Source organism: Bufo bufo, chromosome 4 (assembly GCF_905171765.1).
Source record: "Bufo bufo chromosome 4, aBufBuf1.1, whole genome shotgun sequence".
In the NCBI taxonomy this organism is placed as follows: domain Eukaryota; kingdom Metazoa; phylum Chordata; class Amphibia; order Anura; family Bufonidae; genus Bufo; species Bufo bufo.
Genome location: NC_053392.1, coordinates 53,443,512 through 53,463,100, shown reverse-complemented (window position 1 = coordinate 53,463,100; position 19,589 = coordinate 53,443,512). Strand labels below are relative to the sequence as shown.

The following is a 19,589-nucleotide window of genomic DNA, read 5'->3' as shown; positions in this document are numbered from 1 at the left end:
ATCGAACCGAATAAAAAATAAATAAATTGGCGAACCGGTGAATCGAATTTTTGAAAAATTCGCTCATCTCTACTTCTGGTCACAGACGCCAACCAAACTCTGTACAGTCTGATTTGGCAGATACATTCCCTCCAAAGTGTCCCCTATTTTATGCTTAACATACTTTTGATATGTTATGAAGTACTAAAGGAAATATGTGAGTGCAATTTCAGACTACACTGGGTTTGATTGTTGTCTGTTACCACGGAGATGCACAATATAGGTCTCTATAGAATCTGTAGAAACAAAACAGTAGGGCATTTTTAATAAAGACCTGCTGCAAAGCTGCTTTATTGCTCATTTTACTGTATATGTAATGCAGCAATAAATGAAATGTTTGCACACAACTTTTATCTTTTCATTCTACAGTGAGCAATACTCCTTTATTCTACATACTTCCCAAGATTCACAAGACTCTCAATAAACCCCCAGGCCGTCCCATCGTTGCATCAACGGATTCAATTCCGGCCCCTCTTTCCATCTTCATAGAAAAAGCCCTTACCCCATTAATCAAAACCACTCAGTCATTTCTGTTAGACACAACTGCCTTTCTGAATGTCATTCGACACATAGGTCCCCTTTCCAATCAATGCTATATTGTAACATGGGATGTAAATGGCCTCTATACATCCATCATACAAAAGGCATTAGGGCCACTAAACTCCTTTTAGAGGAAGCTAACACAACACCTCAACTTGTGGAATTCTATTTAGATCTACTTGCTATAGTTCTGCAAAAAATTTTTTTTATGTTTGAGGACTCCTTTTATGTACAAAAACAAGGGACCGCAATGGGGTCACATGCAGCACCACCCTATGCTAATGGGTACATGACAAGGTTCGAAATTGAACATGTATATCCGCAGTATCTATTCCTACAACATGCTAAAATATGGAAAAGATACATAGATTATATTTTTTGTCTATGGGAAGGCTTGGAGGATTCATTCCACAGCTTCCATTCCTATCTGAACTCCATCTATCCAGAATTGCAGTTCACAATACGCTATGATCAGCATAGTATTAGCTTCCTTGACATTCTAGTCCTCAAACAAGAGGATGGTTCTTTACATACAGATCTGTATCGTAAACCAACGGATCGAAACAATTTACTCCATTACAACAGTTGTCATGCACCCTCTACAAAAAAATCACTACCTAGATCACAATTTGAACGCATTACGAGAATAGTGACATCAGAGGAGGACAAACAGAAAAGAGTTTTAGAAATGACCAACAAATTCCAACAAAGAGGATATCCCATGGCGATAATTTCACCTAAGTCAGACTCTAGTTCGCGACAAAAAAATGGGACCCAAAAGAGAATTCCCTTTGTACACAGTTATCACCCATATTCCTATAAAATTGTAAACATCGTCAATAAGCACTGGAATATACTTAGGGTACTTTCACACTAGAGTTTTTCTTACACGTTCCTTTCCCAACATAGAGGAATTTCAGACACGGTGTCTACCATGTAGTAGGAGACCAAAAAATTGGAGGGATTGGCTTGTCAGAGCAGATATTGGCTCGAGTAGTACTATCTTACATCAGCGCCTATTAGGAAAAGTGAGACAGGGCACGTTTTCCTGTCTACATTGCACGCAGTGCTCAAATGTAATGAAAGCGGACAATCTATCACCCACAGACCGGGGAGTCCATACAAATCAAAGGGTTCCATACATGCCAATCTAATTACGTAGTCTATCTCTTGAAATGTCCATGTGGCCTAATATATGTGGGGGAGACCACCCAGAATGTTAGGGATCGCATCTTTCAACATAAGTCTACTATCCGATGTGAGAACCTGCTACTTCCGGTTCCTCACCATTTTCATAAAATGAAGCATAGTGTATCCCAACTGAAATTTCAAATAATAGAAAAAATAGTTACCAAGAAGAGGTGGTAATAGACAACAAATACTCAAAAAGCGAGAGGCTTATTGGATACATAGACTACAAAGCCTAGAACCTAAGGGGCTCAATAGGGACTATGAATTGTCCTCTTTTATTTGAATTTCTGTGATGTTATTGGTATATGTGTCAAATAGTATAAACTATTACTAACTACTAATATTTATTTATTTTTTTCAGATGCACTAAGAACCAGACCCCCACCATGCTTGCCGTCTTTTTTCTGTATCCTTTTGGGTGTTGGTCTCTTTTTTTCCTTTGATTCCTATTGTCTGCAGACCAAATGGGCTTCACTATAGAGGGTATTTTTTCTTTTTCTTTTTCTTTCTCTTTATTTATTTTCCAATTTTTCTTTATTGTTGATAATTGGCTTACTTAAACTTTTAGATCTATATACCTTCCTTATAGTAATCTGTTCATTATTGTCCCTAGATTCATATTGCTAGCCAATTCACTACATATAATCCACAGTGGTCAGTCTGAATAGGAGGATCGGATCCGATGCGTTCCAGCTACTTTCGGTCGCGGCTGGAACGCACTTCCGGTTGCGTTCCTTATTGTGATTTAGTTGAAATTATACATAGATATGTCCCCTATACCCCTTTCACTCCTAGTACACATAGAGACCTACATATAACCCCTTGAGTGTGCGGAGCAGTAGTAGTTACTTGTGGGCAAATGAGAGGTGGATGCGTTTCAGCTTGGAACGCATAGGCACTTCCGGTTTCGGCCACTTCCTTCCGGGCCTGATATATCTAGCCACATGCACCTCTTATCCTCAGCGTTTATATGGGTGTGGATACACCATCAGCTCTATCTACCTTTCATACATTTTCTCCACGGCAACTTGGTAAGTGTTTTCTGTCCTTATGGGGGCACCAGATTCTACCCTATAGCCATACATGCATTTGAATGTTCTACTTTTCAATGTTGCTCTGGGATTGATGTCGCCCCAGGCTGTAATGGCTGTTGCTTGTATCAAGGGATCGCAGATTGTAGATTATATACTCCTATATACATCAGCATCTAATATCTATTTCATGAATTCAAAATATTTATCCTGAATGTCTATCTAACAGATATGGAGTTTTACCTGACTGCTGTAATTTTTTCTTTCTTTTTGATAATAAGTTGAAGACAACAAAGTATACAGGGGCGGACATACCGCCTGTGCAGACGGTTCAGCTGCACAGGGGCCCAGCATGGGAGGGGGACCTCCAATTAAGCTTTCTATGCATCTACAGGACGCACAGACAGCTGATTGTAGTGGTGAAGCAGAGAGCCGCACGCTTCACCATTCATCATCACACCATCCCACATGTAGAAGGGGCCCACCTTACTATCTGACTTCAATCTCAGGATGTTCTGCGTCCGCAGCTCTGAGGAGCAGGGCCAGGGCAGCACATCCTGAGCTGCATCTGCGATCGCCCCCCCCCCCCCAGCTCAGTCCTGCTGTGTAGTGGTGCAGCGTCAGCCAGGTCTGTAAAGCTCCACCTCCCATCTGGTAATGTCAGTAGCTCAGCCCCCTTGTGATAGCCCCGCCCACATGCGGTCCTCTCCTAGCGCTTCTGGTGCTTAATGTGTGGGGCCTGCAGCAACTTAGGAGGAAGTGAGTGAGGACCAGAGGCTGCCCCAGTGACCACTGTCTCTGCCAGACACTGAACTTGGCTTGGTATGTTGTTATTTTTTTTTACCCCACCCATCCCACCTGTCCCCCTCTGGCCCTCCTGTGACTGTCCCTTACCCACATATGGTGAGGCTACATTAACAATGTATTTTGCGGTCCGCGGATCGGCAAGATATGTATGCCGTCCATATGCGATCTGTATATCTTTGCAAACCCATTAACTTAAATGGGTCTGCAGTCCGCATTTTGTAGAGAAATATAGGACATGTCACATTTTCCATCTTGTGCAGAACGCACAAACAGATGCAGAAAGCACATGGAAGTCATTTGCTTTCCGCATCCGTATGTCTGTTCCGCAAAGGATAGAAAATGTGACATGTCCTATACTGGTCCGCAACATGCAGGCTAGGTAATAGGTCTGCAAAAAAATGCAGATGGCACATGAGCGTCATCCGTAATTTGCAGATCATAAAATACATATGGTCCGTGTCATGTAAATGGGTTAAAAGTGTTGCCCAGACATGCAGGGGGTCATTTGTTAAGACCGGCGTTTTAGACACCGGTCTTAATAACCCCTAAACTGGAAGTGGTTCTGCTGATGTTATGAAGAGGCGCCGGCCTCTCCATAACTTCAGCGCATCCAGCGCCAGTGTAAATGCATTTCATCCAGACTGAATCCTGACCTGTTCATTTCAATAGGTCTGTGTGAGGAGGCATATGTCTGGCAATAACTACTGTGAGGGGCGCATATCTGGCCATAGCAAATGTGAGGGGGTGCATATCTGGCCATAACTACTGTGAAGGGGAGACAATATCTGGGCATAGCTACTGTAAAGGAGGCACATAACTGGACATAACTACTGTGAGGGGGCACATATCTGGACATAACTACTGTGAGGGGCGCATATCTGGCCATAGCTAATGTGATGGGGCGCATATCTGGCCATAACTGCTGTGAAGGGGGGGCAATATCTGGCCATAACTACTGTGAAGGAGGCACATATCTGGACATAACTTCTGTGAGGGGGCACATTTCTGGACATAACTACTGTGAGGGGGATAATATCTGGGCATAGCTACTGTGAAGGGGCACAATCTGGCATAACTACTGTGAGGAGGCACATATCTGGGCATAACTACTGTGAAGGGGGGGACAATATCAGGGCATAGCTACTGTGAAGGGGCACATAATCTGGCATAACTACTGTGAGGAGGCACATATCTGGGCATAACTACTGTGAGGGGGGCACATATCTGGACATAACTACTGTGAGGGGGGCACATATCTGGACATAACTACTGTGAAGGGGGGACAATATCTGGGCATAGCTACTGTAAAGGAGGCACATATCTGGCCATTACTGTGAGGGGGCACATATCTGGCCATAACTACTGTGAGGGGGCATATATCTGGCCATAACTACTGTGAGGGGCACATATCTGGCATAACTACTGTTAGGGGGCACATAATCTGGCATAACTACTGTGAAGTTGGCACATATCTGGGCATAAATACTGTGAGGGGGCACATAATCTGTCACAATTACTTTGAGGGGGCCCATAATCTGGCATAACTACTGTGAGGGGGCACATATCTGGCATAACTACTGTGAAGGACACATAATCTAGCATAACTACTGTGATGGGCATGTATCTGGGCATAACTACTGTGGTGGGCATGTATCTGGGCATAACTACTGTGAGGGGCACATATCTGGGCATAATTACTGTGAGGGGGCAGATATCTGGCATAACTACTGTGAGGGGGTACATATCTGTCCATAGCTACTGTGGAGGGGGCACAATGTGGATATTACTACTGTGTGCTGGCACAAAGGGGTAAAAATTACTATGTAGGAGCATTAAGAGGACATTAATACGCACCACAGTATCTGAAGGGTTTCCCCTATCTTTGATGCGACTGATCACCCCTTCCTCTCCCTGTAGGATAAGGGGAAGATGACAAATTGGGGTCCCTTCTGCTGCCACACCTCATTGTATTAATCTTTACCTATGGCCTATGTTTATTTCTATATGTATGGTTGGGGGGCCCAGGCACATTCTTTGCACAGGGGCCCTCTGCTGCCAATGTCCGCCCCTGAAAGTATATACAGAGAGTGCAGAATTATTAGGCAAGTTGTATTTTTGAGGATTCATTTTATTATTGAACAACAACCATGTTCTCAATGAACCCAAAAAACTCATTAATATCAAAGCTGAATATTTTTGGAAGTAGTTTTTAGTTTGTTTTTAGTTTTAGCTATTTTAGGGGGATATCTGTGTGTGCAGGTGACTATTACTGTGCATAATTATTAGGCAACTTAACAAAAAACAAATATATACCCATTTCAATTATTTATTTTTACCAGTGAAACCAATATAACATCTCAACATTCACAAATATACATTTCTGACAGTCAAAAACAAAACAAAAACAAATCAGTGACCAATATAGCCACCTTTCTTTGCAAGGACACTCAAAAGCATGCCATCCATGGATTCTGTCAGTGTTTTGAACTGTTCACCATCAACATTGCGTGCAGCAGCAACCACAGCCTCCCAGACACTGTTCAGAGAGGTGTACTGTTTTCCCTCCTTGTAAATCTCACATTTGATGATGGACCACAGGTTCTCAATGGGGTTCAGATCAGGTGAACAAGGAGGCCATGTCATTAGATTTTCTTATTTTATACCCTTTCTTGCCAGCCACGCTGTGGAGTACTTGGACGCGTGTGATGGAGCATTGTCCTGCATGAAAATCATGTTTTTCTTGAAGGATGCAGACTTCTTCCTGTACCACTGCTTGAAGAAGGTGTCTTCCAGAAACTGGCAGTAGGACTGGGAGTTGAGCTTGACTCCATCCTCAACCCGAAAAGGCCCCACAAGCTCATCTTTGATGATACCAGCCCAAACCAGTACTCCACCTCCACCTTGCTGGCGTCTGAGTCGGTCTGGAGCTCTCTGCCCTTTACCAATCCAGCCACGGGCCCATCCATCTGGCCCATCAAGACTCACTCTCATTTCATCAGTCCATAAAACCTTAGAAAAATCAGTCTTGAGATATTTCTTGACGTTTCAGCTTGTGTGTCTTGTTCAGTGGTGGTCGTCTTTCAGCCTTTCTTACCTTGGCCATGTCTCTGAGTATTGCACACCTTGTGCTTTTGGGCACTCCAGTGATGTTGCAGCTCTGAAATATGGCCAAACTGGTGGCAAGTGGCATCTTGGCAGCTGCACGCTTGACTTTTCGCAGTTCATGGGCAGTTATTTTGCGCCTTGGTTTTTCCACACGCTTCTTGCGACCCTGTTGACTATTTTGAATGAAACGCTTGATTGTTCGATGATCACGCTTCAGAAGCTTTGCAATTTTAAGAGTGCTGCATCCCTCTGCAAGATATCTCACTATTTTTGACTTTTCTGAGCCTGTCAAGTCCTTCTTTTGACCCATTTTGCCAAAGGAAAGGAAGTTGCCTAATAATTATGCACACCTGATATAGGGTGTTGATGTCATTAGACCACACCCCTTCTCATTACAGAGATGCACATCACCTAATATGCTTAATTGGTAGTAGGCTTTCGAGCCTATACAGCTTGGAGTAAGACAACATGCATAAAGAGGATGATGTGGTCAAAATACTCATTTGCCTAATAATTCTGTACAGGGTGTATAGAGCAGGAGCTATGTACATGAACTTTATGTACCACAATTTTTTCAGAAATTTTCTGTAACTTTATTTGATTAATACTATGTATGTAAGGTTTTATTTTTATTATTATCTGACGGTGTTAGGGGTAATGCATATATAATTAATTGATGTTGCCACTTTTATATGTACTTAAGGAATATTTTCTTATTGTCACACAGTGTTTGATAAAGGTCCTACGACTGAAACGTCACAATTTGGTGAAGTTGCCATAAAATAAATAACCAGAACAAAAGTTCTTTACTGAGTGCTGTTGTTTATCTCTTCAATCTTTGTTCAGACTGAAATACCCCTTCATAAGCAGTGAATTGTGAAGGTGCATGGAAAGAGATCAATAAGCAGAAACAACCACACATTTGTTGCATTGCTTGTGTATACACTTTACTGAACATTATCTGAAGTATATCACAGTATATAGGTTAACCAGTTCAAGACTGTTCCATTGTCCACACATATCTTTTGTCTTTTTCGTTCACATGGCTTTAAAAGCCATAGCAGTTTTATTGAAAATGTTTTACGGTGCTTTTTTTCTTACTTCATTTTGTTTGGTAATTTTAGTTTTTTATACCCCAAAAAATTAAAATTGTTTGTTTTTCAAATTCTTTTCATATTTTAGTAGCACAAAGTGCAACTAAAATATATTTTTAATTGTGTACACTTTCTGTTATGGTAATTTTGATATGGGGGAGATACAGTTTATGGTCGTGGCTATAAACGGCAGTGTGGTAATGTTCTCAATGGTTTCTCATTGACCATGAGACAACTGAGGAGAGATTTCAGCTCTGTACAATTAAACTGGATGTCCTTAATTTTTGACATGCAGGAACTTTGCATATTCTTCTTATTCCTATGGAAGTTAAAGGGGACTTTGCACATTTTTCTTGATTGAAATTAAAGGGAGTCTGTCAGATAATTTAGCCCTACCAAACCACAGTCCACATTTAGTAGGACATTTAGCAACATGTTCATGGCATCTTTATTTCTGAGAAAATCAAGATTTATCCATTATGCAAATTCAGTTGGATGTGGCAGAAGGACAATCCCCTTTCTGGCAATGCTTTAGTTCTTGTTTGTATGCCTTGTCTAACATCTCCCCCATGGCCTGAGTGACAGCACCAGTACTTCTGACATCACAAGACTCATCTTGAGTCCATTGAAATATCACATTTGTAACCTGCCTAGCACATTTGCTGTTGTCCACAAAAAAGATCATAATGTGCAACTGGAGGACTTATAAAAACTGTCCCGCAAACAAGATTTCAGTGAGTTTTGTGGTGGCATTGCCTTATTGCCTTATTAATCGGGGCACAGGAAGATGTTAGACAAAGCTTGCATGCAAAACTCAACTAAAAACATGTTCTAGGAGCGGGGTATAGCACACATTTCATAAGATTTAGGACCATTTGTTGAGGAAAGTGCGGGGTTCAAGTCCAGTATAGCTCCAGGTTGGGGCTGGAATGTGAAGTTCTGTAGCAAAGTGGTGAAGAAGAGAAAGAGCTCCATTTTGGCCAAGTTCTCACCTGCACAACTTCTCTTACCTGGCAGTAAAAAAAAAGGTACAAAAACATAAACATTAGATACTGAGCTAACACAAAGTTAGCCTTACATCTATCATTTAATTTTATTAGAAAAATGATACATGTAAGTGGAAATTGAGAGAGTGTGAAATTAACATTAAAGGGGTTTTCTAAGATTTTCATATTGATGAATTATGCTCAGGATAAGTCATGGATATCAGAGGGACCACAAGTAGATGATCAGTGGGGGTTCAACATCCAGGACCCATGATGATCATCTGCTTGAGGAGGTCATGACACTCCTGTGAACGCAGCAATCTCCTCAGAGCTTACCAAGCATAGCGCCACCCATTGGATAGTGACTGTGCTTGTTATTGCAGCTTAGCTCTATTTACTTGAATGGGACTGAGCTGCATCTAGGCCATGTGACTAATGACCATGACCTCACTGATCTAGAAAGAGCCCACAACATTCCTATTTAAGCATCTGATCGGAGGGGTTGCCAGGAGTCAAACTATAGCCATAGCAGCCCAGAGGCATGGGGCCAAGAGATTTATTTTGTTGTGAAATTTTTATTTGTAGTGCAGTGTTTCTCCTTCTATGCATTTGATGCTGGTTGTATAAATCTAACTGGGCATGAATATCCCATAACACTATTGGAGAATGACATGATGTGGGTTGGGTTTGTGGTCTATATATCCAATGTGTTTTGGACACAGAACCCTCTTACTAGCTACCATGTAGGATACCTGTCTTATCTGAGACCTGTTGTGGACCCATGTACTAACTCCAGTAGAAACACATGTGGGTGGACCTAGGAAAATCTTAGGGTATAGGTAGGGTTCATTCTATGGGTTGCTCATTTTAGAGCATGGTTCTCCATCTCCACTAAGGGCAAGTGATAGGTTATCCCCCAGGGATAGTGTTAACTATGTTTTTCTTGCCCTTCGGACAATTCCTTGACCATTGCATTGATGAAACCTCACCACCAGCCACTGTGTACAGTGTGTTACCAGAGATCATTTCAAGATCAATCTGTGAAGCCTGCAACAGTGAATATTTGTGGGTAGTGAGTTGTATTATCTAAATACGGTTACAGTTTGTGTATCACGGTGCACATATGCTTTTCGGTGCCATATGATATATTTTACCCCATTTGTATTATAACTGGGCTTTGAGTATATGTAATTAGTAGCAACACTATGACCACGTGAACTGGAGATACACACTGCCAATGTCTAAGGCGATTTACAGGTGTTCTATTTAGTACAGTTTTTTAATTATATTTATTAAAAGTCATATTTTATGTGAATGTATTTCCCTTTTTTAGTGATGTCTGTGATAAGACAACCTCTGAAGAGTGGAAAAACCTTGATGATTATAATGAAGCATAATATTTTTACCTATAGAGAATGGTATGAAGGCCTCAATCTTCTTTAGTTTTCCTTCTGAGTCAAGAAAGTGTTCAGGGTAAAACTCATTGGGTTTCTCAAAGTAAGTTTCATCTCTTAGCGCTGAGTGCAGTAATGGGATTACAACTGTGCCCTGGGGGGGTCAAAGAGCTACGTATTATACAGGGTACACATTCAGAGGTTAAGACGTCCTATTCATTCATCTAGAATGGCAAATTTTACATTTCATGTTTTTGTCAAGATCTAAAAATCCCAATTATAGAACAATAAGATTATAAAGATGATCAACAAGGCTTTCAACCAAACCTTCCCCATCAATGACTCCATTTTCTTTCAAAACAAGGTTAGCACATTATTTTTACATGACAGTGAAACTCTTGATGGGTTGCAAAACATAGCACAACCACTGGATGGCCACATATAGAAACTCCTACCGTCTACATCTCATGACAAAGTATCATAAAATTTAAAGCGGCTCATCTTGCACCACATATCTCAGGATATGTTGAGCCAAAAGAAGATTCACAGCTGTACAGTATATTTTAAGATGATTATGGTAAATCAGTAAAATGCAGCGTAGGATCTGTAATCTTCAAATGAATGCCTAAAAGGTGCACCAAAAAAAATAGAAGGCTTCATATGAACTCCCAAAGTTGGGCCTTCTTTTAGGGTGTGTAATTGTGTATAATGTATATAATTCCTCCAAAATGTCATCTTATACTATCTTATATCATCTGTGTGTGACCTAAAATACCAAACTGAGAATCATGAAAATTGATCTTCCTCCACCTCACTTAGTCATATAAGAAACAGGCAAGGTTTCTGGGAGGTTCTGTGGGTGTTAAAATTATCCTGTGAATGGGAATAAAGATGTTTGGAGGTATATATAAAAAACTGTGCTGCAGTTAAAATGCCTATTAGGACATATGCATTTCATAAAAGAGGTTCCCTGCTCAAGGCCCCACTTTATTAGCCAGCTGCTAGGAAAACTCTTTGGTTACAAGCAACAGGAATTTCCCTTTTGCTTCATGTTCATCTATTTACTAGCATTATTGGGGAAACTGCTATGCAAGTGCATTGCATCTCAATCTGGATTATGTTAGCTTGTTCTGGTTAACTTTAAGTGGAACTGTTGACTACTTAGCCTTCATATGTCCAAACCTTTTGATATTCTGTGTTTGGGGTAGCATATTCTATGTGCTTTTGTTTCCAGATTCTTAGTATCTTTTTCTAGCATAGTGTGTTATATCTGTGTATCTTGAGCTCTGTAGTCCTATGGCATTCCCTTGCTGTGTCTTGAAGTTTGTCTTAACTGAGTTTTTGCTTGTCCTGTCTATCTTGCATGGTTATACTCACAGCAGGATCAATTCCATATAGTTTGTTTCAGTTCACTGATATTCATCAATTATCAACCTGTAATTCAATGCCACCTTCTGTTCACTCCATTGTCATTACACCTTCACTCTGGTGGACATATTGCAACCATACATGGTCACTTACTCATCTAAACTTGTGATCAACTACTAATTAACAAGGGTTACAAAATACAGAAAAACAACAGATGATTTTAAGGCTGGAATTTTGTCATTTGGAATGAGCCCATTAATATATCTGATTCTCACCTTTGGAATAGAGTAACGTCTGAAAGTAACATCCTGAGAGGTTAAATGTGGGGCACTTCCTGGTACAATGTCACCAAACCTCTGAATTTCATGAATGACAGCATCTGTATATGGCATTTGTTTTCTATGATCTGTCTGAGGCTGAGCTGATCCAATCACTGCATCAATTTCATTATGAACTTTTCCTGTGGGAAAAAGTTTCTTCCTTAATGTCCATATTCTCCATTTTTAAATTTCATGAAAAATTGAGGAAATTGAGAACTTTAGAATAAAAGTCTATATCCAGCTTAAAACGTAAAAATCCAGAAAAACTATATGATAATATTACATTACATATCTTGTAACAAGTTAAGATAGTTTCACACTAGGGGAGCAGTCTGTCGGATCTCTCTGCGTTCCGGCTTTGCCGGAGGCTTAAGTGTCACCATACAGTTCCCATTATAGTTAATAAGCAGATATTAAGCGCTAATGTGAAACTAGCCTACATTTCTGTATTTAGTAAAAATCAATAAGTAGAGATATAAAAAGTTGTTTGCAAGGGAGCTGAGCTGCATGAGCAGGTATGACCACGACAGCAGCATCAGGAGGAGGCCACAGGGTGGCACAATGACATAATGTGGAGGTGGCAGCAGCAGCAGTATCAGGAAGAGGCCACTGAGTGGCAAAGTGACATATTGTTAAGGTAGCAGCAGAATCAGGAGACCAAAGAGAGGCAATGTGACATAGTGTGTAGGTGGCAGCAGCATCAGGAGACCACAGAGTAGCAAGGTGACATAGTGTGGAGGTGGCAGCAGCATCAGGAGACCACAGAGTGGCAAGGTGACATAGTGTGGAGGTTGCAGCAGCATCAGGAGACCACAGAGTGGCAAGGTGACATAGTGTGGAGGTGGCAGTAGCATCAGGAGACCACAGAGTGACCCAGTGATATAGTGGGGAGGTGGGTGGCAATACCAGTACCAGATGAAGATGGTGGGTGAAATAAGGAGCACTTGGCATCAGATGTGTGGCATCAGGTGGGTGGCAACATCAGAATAGTAGCTGAGGCAGGTAGCCAGAAAAAAGCGGTCGGCATCAGATGTGTGGCATCAGGCGGGTGGCAACATCAGAATAGTAGCTAAGGCAGGTAGCCAGAAAAGAACGGTTGCTTTTGTCAAAGTGTTGGTGTGGCACCATGGATGATCTAGTCTGATGCATCAGGCATTGGTGGGTGGAAATCCTGGCTGATCCACGCCTGATTCATCTTGACAAAGGTCAGTCTCTCCACATTTTGGGTGGACAGGCAAGTTTTTCTTGGGATAACCTATGGCCCCCGCCGCACTAAACACCCGCTTTGATGACACACTACTGGCCGGGCAGAACAGCTTTCTCAGGGCAAACTCTGCCAGTTGCGGCCACAAATCCAGTTTGGCTGCCCAGTAGTCCGGCTGATCTTTAATGTGAAGTGGCAGAGTGTTGTCCAAGTATGCCACCACCTGCTAGTTCAGGTCTAGCTGCTGCAGCTGCTGGTGAGTAGTTTCTTAACTAGGCGGGTGAAGAAAGCTGCTCATCAGTGACTCTAGACTCAAGTTGCTGTTGGTGGAGCTGGAACTGCTCCAACCCCCCACCGTGCCACAGCAGTCATGGGAGAGGAACGTGAGCGCAGAGGGCTCCCACCGGTCAGAGGATGGACGATGGTGCAGATAGGCAGCGGCCAACTCACTACATAGGATGTCTCTATAGTAGGTCAGTTTGTCCTCCCTCTCAGCAGGTGTAAAAAAGGCCCCCATTTTGGACCAGTAGCGAGGGTCCAACAAGGCGGAGAGCCAGAAATCATCCCTCTGCCGAATGGTGACAATTCGGCTGTCACTACTCATGCAAATGACCATGCATCGGGCTATTTGTGCAAGTGACTCAGAGGGACTCCCTGCCTCCTTCTCCACTGCATACTGCCACTGTGTGTCTTCTTCCTCATTGCCCTGTAGCTCCTGTGGCTGCTCCTGCTCCTCCTCTTCTGTCACCTATTTAGAAAAAAAAAACATTTCGCTACACATTGCTTGTGCTCCAATATCTTCCTTCTCCTCCTCCTCCAGTTCAGCCCCCACAGGGCTCATGTGGCCGTGAGATCTAGGTGCCACGTCTCCAGTCCACTGACCAGCCATATTTACCAGCATCTGTTTCAGGACATGAAGCAGTGGAATGCCTTTGTTCATCCTGTAGTTCTGGGGAATGACAAATAACGTGGCCTCCTCAAAGGGCCTGAGCAAACGACAGGTGTCACGCATGAGCTGCCACTGGCTGACATCGAAGTGACATAGGGGAGCACGACTCTCCGCTTGAATCATCAAGAAATCGTTTATGGCCTTTCTCTGTTCGTATAGTCGGTCCAACATATTGAGCGTGGAATTCCAAAGGGTGGAAACGTCGCATATCAGCCTATGTTGGGGGATGCCGTTCTACCGCTGCAGCTCAATGAGAGTATAATTTGCAGTGTACGAGTGGCTGAAGTGCATGAAAAGTTTCCTGGCCAATTTTAGGCACAATGGTTGCGATTTTGAGTTGTCGCGGAGAAAGCCAGGATTCGATTTCTTGATGAAGGACACGGAGCAGTTCCTCTCCTGTGTGACTTTGTTCGCCCAGGCAAACGAGGTGCAGAACAGTGTGACACCGCCGTGCCTTGCACATATGGTATGCTGGAGGGGCACTGTGAATTGTCCCTGCAGTGGAGGCGGACATTTTCGCAGGACCAACGGCGTGAGAACGTGGAGGCGGAAGCGGCGTCACCTGGCCAAGTTGATGGTGTAGCTGTGCAGGAACCACATTCACCTAGTGGGCCGTAAAGGACATGTATTGTCCCCGACCATAGTTACAGCTCCACACGTCTGCGCTGCCGTGCACTATGGTAGACTCCGACATGGTCAAGGAATGGCCCATCTTCTGTTCTACATACTTGTGCAGGGCTGGTACTGCCTTTTTGGCAAAGAAATGACAGCTTGGGACTCTCCACATCGGCTCGGCACAAGCCATCAGTTCTCTGAAAGGTGCAGAGTCCACCACTTGGAAAGGGAGGGACTGCAGCACCAGCAACTTGGCCAGCATCACATTCAGCTTCTGTGCCGTTGGATGAATGCACGCATACTGTTGTCTCTTGGCAATCGCTTCGGTGATCGATTGCTGATGGAATGACTAGCCAGGAGTAGGAAGAGGAGCAGGAGCATCAGGACCAGCAGATGATGGGAAGAAGACAGACAGCTCCCTTTGGCCGAGGTGGTGGAGCCTTCATTTTCCGAAATTGGGTGCGTACCATTGGGTAATGCAGCGCTTGCTGTGGCAGGCTGAACCACCACATAGGAGCCACGGTTCTCTCAGGGCACTTTATGGTGACGCTGGATAGGGTTGACTCCCTGGCAGTGCTTAACCTTCTGCCCACAGATTCTACAAATGGCCATTTTCACCTCCTCCGGCGGCTTAACAAAAAACTGCCACACCGCCGAGTAGGTGATTTGACCCCCAACACTCCGCACTGACTGACTGCTACCTCCCCTGCTTTTGTGAACCCCTGCACCACTACTTTATGAGCAGGTAGGTAGACCTCCCAGTGCTGCCACCCTGCTGACTCCTGGCAACTTGCTGGCTCCGCCGCTGCCTCATGGGCAAGCTGCCACCCTCTTTTCCTGATGATGATGAAGCCCCCAATTCACCCATCTCCCAAGTGCGATCAGCTACATCATCATCATCGAGTACTGTTTGCATGTCACTGATGTCCTCCTCAACGGTCTCTGGGTCAGGAGCCTCACCGCTCGCAACACCAGCTCCCACGCCACTCTCCTCATCACTACTTGCCCACCTACCGAAGGAAGCAATAGATGTCTCTTCCACATCTTGGCTGGCCAGTAGCTGATGACTGTCCTCTAGTAGATCGTACTCGCTTTATAGTGGAGCTGAGCCCATAGCATATAATACTTCTGTAGCTGAGGGAACAGAAAAGGACAGAGGCAGGTTGAGGACAGGTTAGGGAACAGGGCCTGCCAGGCCATGCCAACTAAGGGTTGTGTCTGATGAACCCACCGACTCTTGGCTGGGGGTGTCTGATGTCACTTGGGACGAAGTGGATGAAGTAGTCAACCATTCAAGAACCGCTGGGTTGCTGGTCAAGACACGACCGCTAGATGACACAGGGAGATCAGGCCTGTCGCTGTGACTCATACTGCCACACCCCTTTACTCTGCTGTGACCTGTGCCTGCGCCAGAAACATTTAGGCATCTTCCACTCCCCTGTGCAGGACCTGGCACTTCTCTGTCTGACATACCGTTAGATCAAATAAATAAATAAAAAGGAAATTAAAACACCCCAAAAAAGTATGATTTTCTCACTTCCCCACACAACTTTTTTTCCCCCCAATAATACACGTCAAAAAGGGCTTTAGAACATATAACTGCTCCGCTGAACAGCAAATAGTCCCTTATTTTTTCCAAATAATACACACCAAAAAGGGCTTTAGAACATATAACTGCACAACTGAACGGCAAATAAGCTCTTATTTATTTCCACTTATACACGCCACTTATACACGCCAAAGAGGCTTTAGAACATATGACTGCACCGCTGAACGGCATATAATATATATTTTTTGCCACTAATACACGCCGAAAAGGGATTTAGAACATATAACTGCACTGCTGAATGGCAAATAGGCCCTTTGTTTGTTCCACTTATACACGCCACAAAAGGCTTTAGAACATATAATTGCACCGCTGAATGGCAAATAATATTTATTGTTTGCCACTAATACATGCCAAAAATGACTTTAGAACATATAACTGCACCGCTGAACGGCAAATAGGCCCTAATTCTTTCCACTTATATACGCCACAAAAGGCTTTATAACATATAACTAGTGTTGAGCGAACCCAAACTGTAAAGTTTGTGTCCGTACCGAACTTTGCGGACTAGAACACAAAATTTCCCAGAAACGTTTGGGTTCGAGTTCGGTGTCCGGGCATTTATTAAAGCTTTTGAAAGGCTACAGGGCAACCAATCAACAAACTTTAAGCTGTGGGCACTTTAGAAGCCATTACAGCCATGCCTAGTAATGACATGGGTGTGATTGGCCGATGCATCATGTGACCCAGCCTCTATACAAGATGGATCACGTGTAGCACCGCCCATCAGCTCTGAGTAGTGCAGGGACGGGAAGCAGGCAGCTGAAATGAGGGACAGTGTTAGGAATCTGGCTATTTGTTTTGTGGGTGACCTATAATGATTTTTTGTGGGTGCAATACACCACCTTTGCACCCCTTACACAGAAATATAATAATAAATCTTGCTGTTAATTCTGTGGGTGATCTATAGCGATTTTTGTGGGTGCAATGCACCATTTTTGTATCCCTGACAAAAAATATAATAATTAATCCGTCCGTTAGTTCGATGGGTGACATACACATTTTTTGTGTGAGATACACGTGCACTTTATATGTGACAGGGAAATTAATATAGTTAATCTCCACAATTTTTGGTGTGAGATACACGTGCACTGCATATGTGACAGGGGAATTAATATAGTTAATCCGTCTGTTAGTTCAGTGGGTGTTATATTCCCATTTTTGGTGTGAGATACATGTCTACTTTATACATGACAGTGAAATTAATCTAGTTCATCTGACTGTTAGTTCGATCAGTGACATATTCCCATTTTTGGTGTGAGGTCCACCTGCACTGGATACGTGACAGGGAAATTAATATTGTTAATCCATCTGTTAGTTCAGTGGGTGTCATATTCTCATTTTTGGTGTGAGATACATGTCTACTTTATACATGACAGTGAAATTAATCTAGTTAATCTGACTGTTAGTTCGACTGGTGACATATGCCCAATTTTAGTGTGAGATACACGTGCACTGCATATGTGACAGGGAAATTAATATAGGTAATCCGTCTGTTAGTTCAGTGGGTGATATATACCTATTTTTGCTGTAAGGTGCACCTGCACTGCATACGTGACAGGGAAATTAATATAGTTAATCTGTCTGTTAGTTCGGTGGGTGACCTCAAAGAATAAGGAGAGCATCAAATAAGGGACGTGGCTCTAGTCGTGGTACTGCTGGTGCTGGTGGAGCTCCTGTGGCAAGAAAAGTATGTGGTCGATCTGTGCCAGCTAAACGCCCAAATAAAACACCTTCCTCCGGTGCACTTGGACGACAGGACGTTCGGCTTTAGTTTGTAGGCCCGAATACCGGTGTACGAATGGTGAGGGCAGAACAAGTATAGGCGGTAGCAGATTGGATGGCTGACAGTGCCTCCAGTTCCTTCACATTGTCTCCCACCCGGTCCCCTTCTGAAGCTGTAAAGTTGGCACCTGTAGTCCATGGGCATCTGTCTTTCACCTCACCCCCTTTCAAATCAGCCAAGCAGTCTGAGCCCCAAGTCATGCAGCAGTCTCTTATGCTTTTAATTGACTCTGTTGGTGGGGTTTCCGTGGGCCATCCACCTAACCCTGCCCCAGAAGTGGAAGAGATTCACTGCACTGATGCCCAGCCACTTATGTTTCAGGATGTGGACATGAGAGGACCACCGCAGCACGTCTCTGATGATGATGACGAAACACAGGTGCCAACTGCTGTGGCTTTCTGCCATGTGCAGACCGGCAAGGAGGGCAGGGGTGAAGAGTGGGTGAAAGATGATGTGGAGGATGATGAGTTCCTAGACCCCACATGGAATTAAGGTCATGTGAGTGACGTGTGCAGTTCGGAGAAAGAGGTAGAGGTTACACAGCGCCAGCTGCACAGCAAAAGAGGGATCAGGGTGCAAAAGAAGAGTGGCTGTACCCTAGCCAGTATGCCTGCTACTTCCCACTGCACCCAGGGACTGAGAACGCCAAAGCCAGTTCCAAGCAGTTCCCTGGAGTGGCAGTTCTTCAGACAATGTGCTGAGGACAAGACGCGAGTGGTTTGCACGCTGTACAATCAAAGCCTGAAGCGAGGCATAAATGTTCTAAACCTGAGCCCAACCTGCATGACCAGGCATCTAAATGCAAAGCACGAGCTGCGGTGGAGTACATACCTGAAAAAAACACAAAAGATCTCAGACTCCTCTTGCTCCCTATTCTGCTGTGGTCTCGGCCTCCTCCTCCCCCTCTGGAGTGACAGTGGAACCTGCCACCCCGCAAACAGAGGATGTGGCAGCAACACCACCACCTCCACCACAGTCACCCAGCATGTCCATACTGTCCCATGGAAGCGTTCAGCTGTCCATCCCCCAAAAACTGGAGAGAAAGAGGAAGTACCCCCCTACCCACCCACGATCCCTGGCCCTGAATGCCAGCATTTCAAAATTCCTGTCCTTTGAAATGCTGCCATTCCATCTGGTAGAGACAGAGACTTTTAAAAACCTTATGGCGGTAACTGTCCCACAGTACATTGTTCCCAGTCACCAATACTTTTCTAGACGAGCCATCCCTGCCCTGCACAACCAAGTGGCAGACAAAATCAGGTGTGCACTGCACAATGCCATCTGTGGCAAGATCCACATAACTACCGATACGTGAACCAGTAAGCACGGGCAGGGACGTTATATGTCCCTAACTGCACACTGGGTAAATGCAGTGGCGGCTGGGCCTTAGGCATATAACAGTTTGGCGCATGTCCTACTGCCACCGAGGATTGCAGGACATTTCTCGTTGCCTCCTGTTGCCTCCTACTCCACTTCATCCTCTACCGCCTCCTCATCCTGTCAGCGTAACACCTTGACCACCAACTTCAGCACAGCCATGTGGAAATGACAGCA

At 43.8% G+C, this 19,589-nt stretch overlaps 1 protein-coding gene across 1 annotated transcript in view; it reads right to left on the bottom strand.

Annotated features, from left to right (window-relative positions):
- Window positions 1-7,561: 7,561 nt before the first annotated feature.
- Window positions 7,562-19,589, bottom strand: part of LOC120997242 (cytochrome P450 2K1-like) — a 43,861-nt gene continuing 31,833 nt past the window's right edge. The window contains exons 8-10 of the mRNA XM_040427245.1: window positions 11,831-12,015; window positions 10,200-10,341; window positions 7,562-8,817 (exon numbers count right to left, since the gene is read on the bottom strand). Of these exons, the coding sequence (XP_040283179.1) occupies window positions 8,639-8,817; window positions 10,200-10,341; window positions 11,831-12,015 (506 nt within the window). The 3' untranslated portion in view covers window positions 7,562-8,638. The remainder of the gene's footprint in view (window positions 8,818-10,199; window positions 10,342-11,830; window positions 12,016-19,589) is intronic.